Here is a 14,230-nt window from a genome sequence, read left to right on the forward strand (position 1 = left end):
GAGGGAGAGAGACTGATGTCAGTGGAAGAGAGGGAGGGATTAAGATGGAGAGAGAAACAGATGACATAAGAAAAATAATGAGAAGAGCTGGAATAGATGAAGGAGATAAAGGGAGGGAGGAGTGAATCTGACTGGAGTGAGCAAAGCAGGACTGGGAAGAAAAAAGCCAGAATGAGGGAGAGAGAGAAAAAAAACAGAGAGAGAGCATAAGCTATGTCATCATGTATCACTGTGCAAGTCATTTAACATCTGCTTGATGCATTCAATGTCCCCAACTCACCCTTCAGCTGGCACACGAACCCACAATCCCTACATCAACTGGAAGTACACATTACCTTTCCCGAGTCAACAACACAAACATACACACCATGTTTCCTATTAAAACAATGCTATAATCAAATAAAGCACTCTTACCAACACATACACACTCAGTGTGATGGACCCCCCCCACACACACACACACACACACACACACTCATTCACTCACACTCCTTTCATTCACAGGATGCCTTTATTTAGAAAAAAGTTGCCAAAACACTTCAGCATCTCTATCTTTACTTATTGCAAAAACACACACAAACTCACACATTCACACACAAAAAAAACACACACAACACAAACAAAAAGAGCTAGCTTGGGATTACACTTGCTTTTTTGTAAATAAACACAGAGAGTAGTAGGCAGAAAGGTCAGTAAATTTTTCATTCTGAGCACACACACAGTCACCCGCATAACTAAACTGTTAACACACATATCTAAGGTCTCAAAGCTATCATAAGAGATTTATGTGTGTGTGATAAAATGCTGCACTCCCATGGGTGTAAGGTCTAGACTACATGCAGTATTTTTAAACTACATTTCAGTGACTGGGCACCAACATATGACATTTTAAAAATTGCGATTTTGTTTATCACACCTATTACAACTCAACTCACACACTCCATTAAAATCGATTGGCCGGACTTTACTGTTCATCATTAGGGGAAGGTCTGGTGTAAATACACACACACACATTGCATGGAAGGAAGAGCAGGGATGGTTTGCATATGAGGAAGTGCCAGCTTCTCTGTTTCCCTTCCCTTACTGACATGACAGAGAGACAGAAAGGGAGAAAGAAAAAGCAAGAGGAAGACTAAGCAATACAGTTAGGGAATGTGTGATAAAATGAATGAAAGAGATTTTGTCCGTGCCCTCTTCTTATCCTCTGTCATCTTCAGGTTATCCTACATCAGAGCTGAACACTGAGCTGCCTCAGCCAACAGCGTTCCCCTGTTTTATCACTCATAAATCCAACTGGCTGGGCTTTGGGGCCCTTTGCATATCTGAAGTACACATCTTGCTGTTAAGTGTTTATGCACAAGCGTGTTAGAGTGCTGTGTGTGTAAAACGATCAGCTATTAGAGGTAACTTCACTTTTACTTTGACAGTAAGTCCTAAAAATTCTCTTGGACTATCCTTCATTCTTGCAGTTTACGTGGCAGGAAACAAACTTGTTTGGCCGTGGTGACTGCTAGATTCCTAAGATGAGATGCAACATTCACCCATTTTACAGCTACTTTTATTAGAGAAGAATAACAGCTTCATGAGTGATGTTATGATGACTGAGGCCACATGTACACAGACCTACACAGACAAGCCATTTACCAACAACTGTAGGGTGGCTGGTGGTGATTTATAGCCTCAATCAGGCTATAAATTCTCTTTTTAGGTGGTTCTTAAATGACTTAGTCCACAAAACCATCTGCCTGTCTATGACAGCAAAAACACAGGAAATATACTCTAAGTTTAAAAAACGTTTCCACTTTAAGTTTTTTATAATTAAACAGCTGAGCTCATCTGTAGCGAGGTTCGGCCAAATTAATAAATTAACAATCCCCAAAGCTAGCTGCACCCCCACTGTATACACACATGAACCCATATACTGACTTACAGTTACATGCACATACAAATTAGCTTAATTGCTAATAAGGAAAAGGAAGTGAGTAAATTATTTGTAGCCAGCATTTAAAACATTTACGAGAAAATGTTTAAGCTGCAAGCACAGTTTCCATTCCTTTTTTTACCGTGTGTGTGTTTTAGTGGGTGCTTTATTGCAACTTCAGAATCAATCAGCAGTGAGAACCAGCCTTTGCCGGAGGCTTAACACAGCTACAGTTTGCTGTTTTGTCAGGGAACTTTGAACCTCTAGAAGTCTAACCATTTCACCTAAGTTCTGCTGCCCTGAATTAATCTGGGGATATTTATCTTTCAGTAAAATCTCTCTAATACGTGTGTACTTATATATATCATCTCCAATTCAAAATATTTACATGCAATATTTCACTATTTCAAAAAGCATCATTTGATCATTTGGGCAGCAGGGTGGTCAATGCCTGTAATAGGTCAAATACAATTTTTGGAAAAGCCATTTTATTCCCCAAGATCTAATAAAAATGTATACAGATACTTGTCTGTTAAGGCAAAGCCTTGTAATTTGCACAGAGATAAAGTGCAACAGAGAATCCACTGTTCAGTGAAACTGCTTTGGGGAAATAACACTTCTTAAATGCCTGATATAAACAATCTTGACAAACATTTCAGTATCCTCTTTCTTCCTTTTGCCAATCTCATTTTGAGTCTTCCTACCACCAACATGATCTTTTCTGCCTCCCTCTGTACTTTTTCCAACACATGGACAGATTTCAGGCCAGTACCAGGTTAAAATGGGTCATCGCTATCAACAAAGTGCTGGATTGCTAAAATAGGACAACGTGAGCCATATTTATTAGCGTCGTTAGACAGGATTAATTTTGTCTATTTCATGGTACTACAGCAATGTGATTTACCAATATAAAATAGGAATTAAACTGTAAAATAAAATGCACATATGATTTTATAATGACAAATATCAACAAAGAAACTAATACTCTGCATTGGTGCAATACTTGCAAATGCCAACAGAACTTTCTGAGCTCTTTCTTATGGCACTGACTGAATAACCGTTATTGAGGGAGAGGCCTTGGAGCCCCAAAAGTGTGTGTATGTGCTTGTATATGGGTGTGTGTGTGGGGAGGGGGCTAATCCGCCTTGTGTTGCTGTTGAGAGAGAAATTTCAAGGTCTTTGAGTGCCAGTAGAGCTAAGAGCCTAAGGTCACACACACACACACACACACACACACACACACACACACACACACACACACACACACACACACACACACACACACACACACACACACAGAGACATGGGGTCCCTTCTCTTTTCGTCTTCAGTTTCTCTTCTCCGTTCCCTCTTCTCCCTCCTCCTCCCCCTTTTTCTCTTTGTCTTTTCTCCCACTTTTCCTCCCTCCCTCCTCCCCATGTTTCCCATTTCTATAGTCTCTCACTGAACTCCCTCCACATTCACCTTGCTCTTCCTCAAACGCCTGCTCCTGATATAACCCGCTGCCTTCATCCTCCTCCTCCTCTACGCCAACCAACTCTCCTCCAAAGGTTCTCCGATGCTAATTTTTTCTGTTTTTGCAAGCTTTTCCATCTAATCTCCATTTACCTCTGTTTCAAATGCTCAGCAGGCTCCTGGTGATCGCCTCTGACACGACGGGCTGAACTTTGACCTTTAACCCTTCATCCTCCATCTCTGCCCTCCTACAGGTCTTCATTTACCCCCCTTCACTTACTCCTTTCCTTTTTATCTCTTAGTTGAATCAAACTAACTTTATCTCAGTTTCACAAAGCGTGTACAATATGCAAATCTGTTGCCACTTACTGAGAGTTATCTTGATTGTGGGCTAAACCGTAACAGCTCACTGCTGTCCTCAAGTGCTCCTCCATTCAAGCAGAGACCAAAACTGTTTTTCCATACAAGCTTCAGTGATGGTTTAATTTCAGAACTCTTTCACCACTTTCACCATTTCATGAGCCACAAAGACAGAGATATTCCAAAACTGATGCTTGGTTTCCTGCCAGTGAGACTACTAACACTCACAACAGCATCAGGCCCTCTGTAATTTCCCACTCAGTATCAAGACAACTGGGGACTTTCAAATAATTTGGAAGTTAACAGAAATAATTTGCTGCTGTAACCACTGTCATCATTGAACATTTTTTTCCAGTTTAGTGCCTCAAGATTAAACTAACCCCAAACCTTTCCCCCTGTCCATTTTTTCTCATTCCAAGAGAACTGTGTCAGTTCTTTCCCATCCCTCATCTACCATCCAGTCTAACAAGGCACTTTAAGATAAGCTACTGGGTGACCTTCCTGCTCTCTCTCTCCACTCCCTCTATCTATTCATCAATCTATTCCTTCACTAAAGCTTATGCAAACTATCTGCTCTGTCTCCTTCCTCCTCCTGCTCTGTTTCCATCCATCTATGGAGTCCTCTGGAAACAGAGGTTAACCCGCTTTTATCAGATACCAAAAAAACATGAAGATCTATCTCTAACTGACACCAGAATTTAAACAACCGTAGCCCACTTACATATGCATATCGCAGTGACTCAAAGGGATGGAAACACACTCACACCGCATACACACTTACGTACAAACGCACATTTGCAAATACAGAAAACCGACAAGTTCCTGATGATCCTGACTCCCACAGATCGCCAGTTGCCATGCCCACCCAGTGAGTGAATGTGATTGGTTGTAGTTTGTGTCTGTTACCATGCGTGAGTGTGTGTATGTAACTTTACTCCCACCATTCTGCCACATGTCAGCAGTTGCTAAAACACAGACACGCGCGCACGCGCACACACACACACACCTGCACAGGCTTACAGCGAGGCACTATAGAAAAGTACTTATCTCTGCATGCATATAGCCTAGTCACCACAGGCCTTCAATAAACACGTTTAATGGAAAACTTCACTCCAGCATATATCAAACACCATACTAGTATTAAATGCATCAGCCTGTTCTGATTATTTAACCACATCACAATTAAATCACTTTTGAACTCACCATCAAAATTAATCTGAGGTCTCAATCTGTCCTGACAGAGACCTCTTTAACACACAACAATGTCACAAATCACCAGGTTTCCTCCTTTTGACAAGCTGGAGAGACAGACAGAGAGAGAAAGAAAGATGCATGTGTGACGGAGAGAGAAAACTCGACAGAGACTAGCCATTTGTTTTCTGATAAACAAACTGCCGTTTCCTAGACGCTGGGAATCAGGCGAGGCTGAGTTTAGCTCCTGGGATTCAGGAGGACTCGAGGAGCATCTTGTGATGGAGATGACAGGAAAACAACTGCACAGTCCCTCAGGAAATAATCGCACACTGAGAAATATAAACCAGCACAGATTTGCAGAGAAAACATTTAATTACACAATCTTACCTTGTTTGGCTATTTCTGGCTCTAATTAATTTAACAATCAGTCATATAAGAGAGTGAAAGATTATGTTGAAAAGAATAAACACACAAAAACTAGCTTAGGTTGCCCATTCTTTCAGTGCATCCATTTGCTTGATTTCTGACATATTACAAATTACTCTCAGCATGTGGCTAATTATGTCATTCCCTCTCCCTTAAAACGGTCTGTCATTCTTTAGATATACTGCAGAATAACAGATTTAAAAAAGTATTTTTTTTAATCTTGTACATTTGTTTCTCCGGCTCAGTGTTTCATCAGGTCAAGCAGTCCATGTCACTGTTTTCTTCCTCCAGTAAAACCTCAGCTCAGTCAGTGCCCTTAATGTCATATGACCATCTGACAGTATTATTCTACATCTCTGACTACTCAACACACCCTTGTCTCTGTGTTTTCTTGTCAACAAGACCAGCAGCAAAGGCAGTCTGCATTTTCTTCACTTTGATTCACCTCTCTCTCCACCATGCATACATACAACTCCTCTGCATGTCTCTTGTTCACACTTTCTCTCTCTCTCTTTCTGACACACATTCCCTGCAGAAGTTGCATCAGTGTACTATAATGCAGCAATAGCATCCTGTGGTAAACTGCATGCCATTCTGTCTCATGTTTCACACCATGTACCTTTTTGTTAACCTTTATGTATTTACAGACTGAGAATGAAAGTTTACTGGGACCTGCCCAGCAACCTGTCTTGTTCTAGCCAGAGAGAAACTGTACTGTAGCAGCTGGGAAGTCCTCTGTCGTACTCAAGGACAGATGACGACATAACAGGGAGAAGTAGGTGAGAGATGCAACAGTTTTACTCATTCACTGTCAGTACCCTGAATTTCCCCGACAGTCTGGGGATTTGGAACAAGAAGTTACTAGTCATAACCTCAATTCTATAACCTTTGGATAATGCTGTCCTAAATTTAAAAAAAAAAAACAAAACAAAAAAAACCCACTGACATTTAGGCCTCTGCTGTTTGGCACTCTCTTCCTCATTTGATACAAATTTGAGCAATGTGTGGTATTGTAATCCGATTCACCACAGCATCCGTTCACATACATAAATCAACCGCCATAGAGTCAAAGCATCTAATGGGATGTAGCAATGAAAATACAAAAGCATGAGTAAAAGGAAAAGAAGTGCTTGAGCTACAGTGGCGGGCAGGCATTGCACCATAACTCCTCAGTTTGCCAGATTTTTCGTGCTAGTGTAACCAAGGAGAAGATTTTGAGAAGACTTGGAGAAATTCGGCATCCCACAACCGTGTGTCAGCAAGGAGCTACTACAGCTACAGGTTAATATTATAAAATTTTAATAACTAACATTTTTAAGCAGTGTAGTCTCCTTAGTGATAGCTCATCTTGCCACAAAGCAGTCCATGAAGCAAATATAATGACTGACCTAGAGACTGAATCCATCATTCATGGGGAAAAACAGCAGTTTGAGCATCTCCGGAAAACAAATACAGCAGCTATTTTGATGCCAGTGCAACAGCATTCACATCCAGTCTCAGTAAAACGCAACCTTAACACACAACATATATCCAGAGCAACTGAAAAAGTTAGACAAATTAATCAAAACTAAAATTAAAAAAAAAAAGTGCTGCACTTTGCTGTCTGCTGGTAGACCCATCACGCTTTTTCTAAAGTGCAGCACACTCAAAGCATCGAACACATGCAGCTTTAGCCAGAGTAGAATCTGCAAAGGTATCTCAGTCACAATCAGTTTATACAGGAAAGCAGATGGGTTAGCAGGAAGTTCTCACATACCACTAGCATCAAGATCTTGAGGTAAAAATAAGATATTCAGTACAAGAAAAAGTAAAAAGAGAGGTTAAAGTCAGTACCTGGATGGAATTTAAACAGCTTAGGGACAAGAACCACCACAAAATGACATTTAATTAAAGTCTTAGCCAAACAATCAGGAAGAAACAGCACAGACACTGAAGAGTTGACAGTTTTATGAGTCTGGACTTACCTGGAGTTCACACCATGCCACTTCCACAGTAGTCTCTGTATCCAACCCCTTGTACACAGTCTTAAAAGACCCTCGTCCAATCTCTATGTCAAATTTCAGGAAGCGTCCATCAGGTGAAGTCCCAACAGCTTTTGTCTCTACCTCCTCTATATCATCTTGCACTCGTTTCTCAGCTTCTCTCTGCTCTGCTCGTGCTTTCGCTAGACCCTTCTCCTCCTCCGTCTCCCTCTCTTTCTCCTCAGCCGGACTACTAACGCTACCCTCATCCCCATGTTCTATCACTTTTCCATCTTTTGCCACCTGTTGTGTGTTCTCAGACCCTCTGGGACGCAATGTGATGTCAGGCTGTTTGCCTACTGTTTTGTCTGTGACATCCAATACTGTCAGGCTGGGCTCTTTTACTGCCCCATCTGCACTATGTTCAACACTGCTACTGGTGGGAACGGCAACAGTGATACTGCCTGCACATAAATCTTCTTCTGCATTTTGTATATGCCCCTCTACAACTGCCGCGGTGAGCCCAAGACAAGGCTGAAGGGTTGTACTTTGCAAATAGGAACCTCTTGATGCCTCCCCGTCCTCAGCCTCTCGCGCCCCAGGTCCTGGCCGTGAGGGCTGTGGTGTAAGGAAGGTGGGAGGCCCTTCACAGTCTGGAGGTGAGGTGAGTATCACAGCTGCTTTGCTGGGCAGGTCCAAAGCTGTGGCATTGGAGTCACAAATGACACTGCGACGAAAGAAGCGGTGTTCGGCTGTTTTAGAGTCTCTGTCCATGGTGTGCCGCCGACGTTGGACCTCGGGGTGTCCGCCGAGTTTCTCCGACACGTGCGAGTCTGAACTGGCAGAGCCGTTCACATTCTTGTGAGGGGTCTGGGGTGATGGACAGGGGGAGGCAGTGGGAGGGGGGGGGGCTGGGGAAATGAATTGCACTGCTTTGCTGCTGCTATTGCTTTCAGACATTCCTCCTCGAGAATCCGACCACAAAAGAGAAATTCTATACGTATAAATAAGGATTTTTTTAATATGAGTAATCAGACCAACGTGTAAACTGAGGGGAACAAATCTTGACCAGCAAGCTCCTTTTTCAAATGAAAAGCTCTCCAACCTCTGATCAAACTCCAGAAAAAGCAAATTGGACGGGTTACAGAAAATAAATCAATCAAATCAATTGACTGCAGCAATCTTTGTTGTGTTCTGTAGTTTTTTTAGCAAGGATTTATTAACTCTACTTCCTCTTTGCAATGTCGACTTTCAACAAGACAACCTACAGTTCCTGCAAGGCCTTTCCGTACAGGGCTCAGGAAAGCCCCAGGAGAGGCCAAGGGGCTTTCTCTTAAAGATTAGGGAGGGAAGGGACGAAAGGCAGTCAAAGGAGGGGGAGTGCAAGCACTGCAATGAGATGACACCCGTCAAATTAACACCCAAATCCATCCTGCTGCCAACATCCACAGACCAACCACCACGACATGGAAAAACTGGAGATCTAACAGACCGGTATGGCCTCCCAAGGGCTGATAAGACAAAATACGATTGGAATCCAATCTGTGACAGCCTGATTTGGAGGTCTGGGGAAGTTATTGTAAGAACAGGTTGAAGCCTCCTCTGCTCGCTGAAGGTAGGACTCCTTGGAGAGGTTGCTGGCCTGCCTGGTAAGGCCAGACAGAAGGCTAGGTAGGCCTAGCTTGGCCTAGCCTGGCCCAGCTTTGTCTGCTTCTGTCCTTGTCACTGGAATTAAAAAGAAAGAGGAAGAGAGCTGAAAGATGAAACAATATTTTCGTTATATATCTGACCATGCATCAAAAAATTCACTATCTGCTTTCACTTGACTACATCACTGTCCCAACCAACTTCGAGAGAGACCCAAATGACATTTGGTTCCCTGCCAAAGAGCCTAGTAGAACATATAAGTAGGCCTGTCACAATAACTGCTTTTGTTGGACGATATATTGTCCCAGAAATAATTGCAGTAAGCAATATTAATGTCATTTTAAGACCATTTTCTGCCACTCACATGATGATAATATCATAGCATACTAATGCAAGTACACCTTTTCAAAGAGCAATGAACTTTTAATTTTAAGAATATTCAGACATTGGAATTGGAATGGGAAAAAATATCCTAAATAAATTAAACATAAATAAAATAAAACCACACCACCAAATCAATAAATAAAATGGACTCTCGGGCTCCGTTAACAAAAATTGCACTTATATTACTTATATTACATATTTGGCACAGGGGTATAAAGAGTCATTCATTCCTTAACAAGCATTTTACTGTTGTATTGCCACTGTTTGTAAACAAAGTCGACATACTGGCCCGTTCCCATTAATGGGTTCTCCTCTCTCATTTGGCGTAAGCCCAAAATGTTCCCACACTGGAGCAGTGGAGTGTAGCTATGAAACCAAGTCACCCTTACTCTTCCAAACTTTCTGGCTGGAGTTATGCAGTCGCTGGGAAAAACACATGTGTGTTTGTGTGTGTGTGTGTGTGTATGTTGCAGCGCAACCAGAAATGACAGCGAAATGTGTCTCAGCATATTTTTTTTAACATAATTATCATGACAGGCCTGCATACAAGCTGTCAGATACTGTGACATTTCACCACCATTTGGCCTATGATCAGTGATGATATGAGTGACACCACTAAGCAGAGATCCATCCCTGGTTTTGATGTTCAGTTCATAAGCAATTTGGATGGCAAAATGGTGAAACTGGGTCACTGAACGAGAAGCTGGGTTTCTCATACCAAAAAGTGAATATCCACATTTATTAAAGAGCTGTCATAAGTAATTCATGATTCCAGATTTGGCTGTTAACAAATTCAGCCAGACTTTTGGCCCACAAAACAACTCGTGCACTCTTGGTTTGGGATTTATCAGTGAACATTTGACTTGGGTTTAGCCCAGCACGACGTTTAATCTCCAGCTCAAGCTCATTGCCTAGAAAGAGATCTGCATCCCACCCCAGTCTTTCCATCCAATTGCCCCTGTGTAGTTAATGCAGTGGAGTGATGCAGTAGATTGTGCGCCTAATTGCTCCACGTTCCAAATTTAGCCCAACGTCACCACGGCCTGGCTGACCCCAAGGTTAGGCTACTCTGTGGCAATTCAGCGACTTAACATGAGAGAAGAGGGGGGCACCCACAGTGAGTGAGATGGAACCACTGCACAGAAACTAAATGCATATCTGAGGACAGTGTACAAGTAAATGACATTACATTATATTGCATTATTAAAGAAGAACTTTCGAGAAACTTACTAAGAGGTAAGAAATATGCTTACTGAATTTACACTTTGCCTGACATAACATCCTACAAATAACTTCTACTGGGTTATCATAGTGCGCTGGCACAGAGGAACAGCAGTTGCTTTGGTGTATGATGTTAGAAATCAGTCCCAGTTCATTAATTCTTGTTTAAAACAACCCCTAACAAGTTTTTACAAGTCTTATCAACACTGATGTACAAGGAAACATGCAAAAATAATTGCAACATTTTTGTTTAGTCATCTCTAGCTTTTCACAAAATGTGCCAGTATTTTTCAGAAGATACCTTTAAATTTGAGCTATTCTGAGTTAATTCGTAACAATGCTTTCCTTGTAGTGACCATACACAAAACTGGAGATTAATTTGGCCCCACAGGCTACTGAATATTGTCTCAATCAAGGGACGTGGGTGAAGGATTAGTACTGAAGATGTCACCGTAGGTATACGCCATAGGGCTATCAGGTAAAATCTAACTGGGCTTTTTTTAAATAAAAATCTGCCCTGTGCAGCTTTATATGCCAATTTATTATTTGTTTATTGATATTTTATGAATGGGTTCTAAATTTTGCTGAAATAATCCCTCAAATTATGGAGCCTGGAACTAGTTTGCTCGTAATGGCACCTGGCTGCCCTAGAGGTGGGGAGAAGTCATTCATTCAACCAGATGTTTCAACTTCCAGTCCAGGTGTAGACAGTAGAGAAAGGACCTACAATGATTAATGAGGTACATTACATTACACAATTCGATGGCACCAATTGAAGAGACTAGACTGATGACATATTTATGAAACAGCCGTACTCACTGAAGTGCATTAACAGGGTGTGTTTCATCTGAGTCACAAAAAAAAAAAAAAAAAATCTCTCAGATCTAAATATTTCATTGGACAGCTGTACGCTCCCAGTGCCCAGACTTGTGTGTCACTGACCTGAATGGATAGATACATCATACTGTTTATAATTTGGGGTAACAACTTAAATGACCCCATGGGGATATTGTGGGGATGTTAATTAAGTTCCTCGCTGCTGAAAAACATCTGCCTCTCTGGGGCTGTGATTATGACATGTAGCTTATTTAAGAAATTAGCCATTAGGAGATATTTTTACAGTTATCCACCATAGCTAGGTGGTGTTGTTGGGTGTAACACGGAGCAGAGGTTTTATGCTTCTACCATGAAATAAAAAAAACGTAGCCTCTACTTGCTTAATATATGGGCAACCAGTAAAAAAAATAAATAAATAAATAAATACATACTTTTTTTTTTAAATCTATATTGACAGCAATGATAGCCAATTGTGATTTAAGGTAAAGTAAGCGACATTAGTATTTAAATTACACAAAAACACAGTAACGGATTTTCGTGAGTATTTATACATTACTATCCTTACAGGTGTCCCCTAACCACCAATTAGTTGTCCCTTTAATTAACCTGAAAATTAGCCTTGCTAGCATAGACTATATCACTCAAATGCTCAAATCTATCGCAACAAAAATATATAAAAACTGATTTAAAGCATTTATACAATATTAAGTTATATCCAATATTCGCAAAACAACACACTTTTTTCCCTGTTAGGCTCCCAGACAAATATAATGTACATATGAACATTCAAGCATAGCCAGAAATGGATGGTCAAACTTGTTTCTCAAATAGAAGTAGGTGGCTGGTATTTAATAATAAAAAAAAAACACGAAGGAATGATACAGAATTAAGTATTAAAATTATTATTAAAATGGGAATGCTTTGCCAGGATTCTGTCCATGCAAACAATTAAATTAATTACATTTTGTTAAGTTCCTCTCATTAAAATCTAAAGACAAAAAATATGTTCATCTTGTTAAAATGAGAAAAAACAGGAGAAATCAAAATGTGAAGAAGCACGAGATAAGTTAAGTTCAGGGGCTTTTAGGTTCATTCATGATAAAATTTAGCTGTAAATTCTGTCAAAATATTAATATCACATGGGTTGCAAATTACTAACTGGGCTGGAAAGGGTGCAAGCCGTTGTTAAATGTCCTGAACCGTGAGCTTTGTGACAAAAACTGGGCAGCAAACCGCGCAGTGAGGGGGTTCACTGCTGCCTGTTGAGGAACTCAAGAAAGCGAGGCTATGCAGCTAAGTTTACCTACAGGCGAAAACAAGACACAACCAAAAAACAGCCACGATTAAGATAAAGGGTCATAATAAATCAGACAATGTGCCGTTACCTCTTACATCGGTGTGGGCTGTATCGGCACCGGAGAAATATGAAGGTAGAAAAACTTGATTAAAAAAAAAAAAAAAAAAAAAAAAAAAAAGCCTTTAACTCCTCTGCAGTGGGGGTCCGCTCCGACACACAGCACAAATGTCAGTATAGTGCGTCACATTAAAGCCACAGTTGGTTGCTGGAAAAAAAACAAACCCGAAAAAGACGCTATTCCTAAAAAAAACATAACTTAGCTACAACCGTAACCTTCTTGAACGGTCCGAGAAGCGACGCTGTGAGCGGAACGTGCAGCGAGCCGCAGCAGACAAACAGACACCTCCCACGGGGCAGAGAAGCCAAGTTCGCTCGCTGGTGTCGCGGCGGCTCTGGTACTTCTTTCTGTCTGTCTCCTGTGTTGTCTGTATCCCGGGTCTGCAACCGCTACCAAAAAGGCAACAGCCTCTCCCAAGGAACGCTATATCCTCATCCGTATCAACATCCAGTCCGCTGCTGCGACCGTCGTTTTCGCGCCCCTTGCTTTCAGAGGTGCAATAAATCCGCCGTGATCCACACTTATTCCCCGTTTTCAAGCCATCAGACAGCGGCTCCGTCTGCTCCGTGCTCTTCTCTAGCGATGACTCGACAAGGCAACCACTGGGCTTTCAAACAGAAGTGCCGCGTCAAGACAGCTACTGTTAACCCGGATAATAGAGGAAGAGAGGTGTTCTTTCAAAATAAAGCAAAAATTAGAAAAGTATCACCCCAAAACCCACACTGATGGGTGTTAGCCATGCAATGGAAAAACCTCATCTCTCAACCCTTTTTCTCTGGCTTAGTACAACAGTTTTGAGTTCTTACACTATGTATTTTTAAAAACTGAGGTTGGATACAGAGTGATGCGAAGAAAATGATTTAATTTGGGGGTAAAAAACCCAACAGGAATTGCTCAATGTGTGACTTTTAAAACCAGCGTTTTTTGTTTTATTTTTTAAATATTCCTCAGTGGTTATCTTTTGTATTGATGTTATGGTCTTTGTTTTACTCTACTTATTATCTTACACTTACTTACTATAATTGATTACATCACTGTAACACTTAGGTCTTTTAAGTTAAATATTTTTCTTTAAAATATATGTTTGAAATATACATATGGTTTCCTTAAACATAGCTATAATGGCCTGACAATCAATGTCTTTCATAAAACTTTGTTGAATATATTTAAAATGTATCTATTTACTGGTAGCCTATTTAATTGTATTAAAAAAAATCCTGTCAAATTATAACTTGCTGCACTTTTGAAAAATTACCCAATGCCACTGAATGTAACTCAGTATATTCTTCACTTAATAGGGGGTTTCTCAAATGGAAGCCAAAACGGGAGTGCAATTGCGCTCCTGAAAAAATGCTCCAATATAGCCATTAATGAGAATCTTATTTTGACAGGTCAAACCGAAGTGTAAT

The 14,230-nt window shown here is 40.9% G+C and overlaps 1 protein-coding gene across 1 annotated transcript in view; it reads right to left on the reverse strand.

The window, feature by feature from the left end:
• wnk1b (WNK lysine deficient protein kinase 1b) overlaps nt 1-12,840 on the reverse strand; it is a 93,585-nt gene extending 80,745 nt beyond the window's left edge. Inside the window, exons 1-2 of the mRNA XM_040145872.1 lie at nt 12,792-12,840; nt 7,321-9,042 (exon numbers count right to left, since the gene is read on the reverse strand). Coding sequence (XP_040001806.1) covers nt 7,321-8,277 — 957 coding nt within the window. The 5' untranslated portion in view covers nt 8,278-9,042; nt 12,792-12,840. The remainder of the gene's footprint in view (nt 1-7,320; nt 9,043-12,791) is intronic.
• Between the last annotated feature and the right edge of the window lie 1,390 nt (nt 12,841-14,230).

This window comes from Xiphias gladius, chromosome 2 (genome assembly GCF_016859285.1).
Source record: "Xiphias gladius isolate SHS-SW01 ecotype Sanya breed wild chromosome 2, ASM1685928v1, whole genome shotgun sequence".
Taxonomy (NCBI): domain Eukaryota; kingdom Metazoa; phylum Chordata; class Actinopteri; order Istiophoriformes; family Xiphiidae; genus Xiphias; species Xiphias gladius.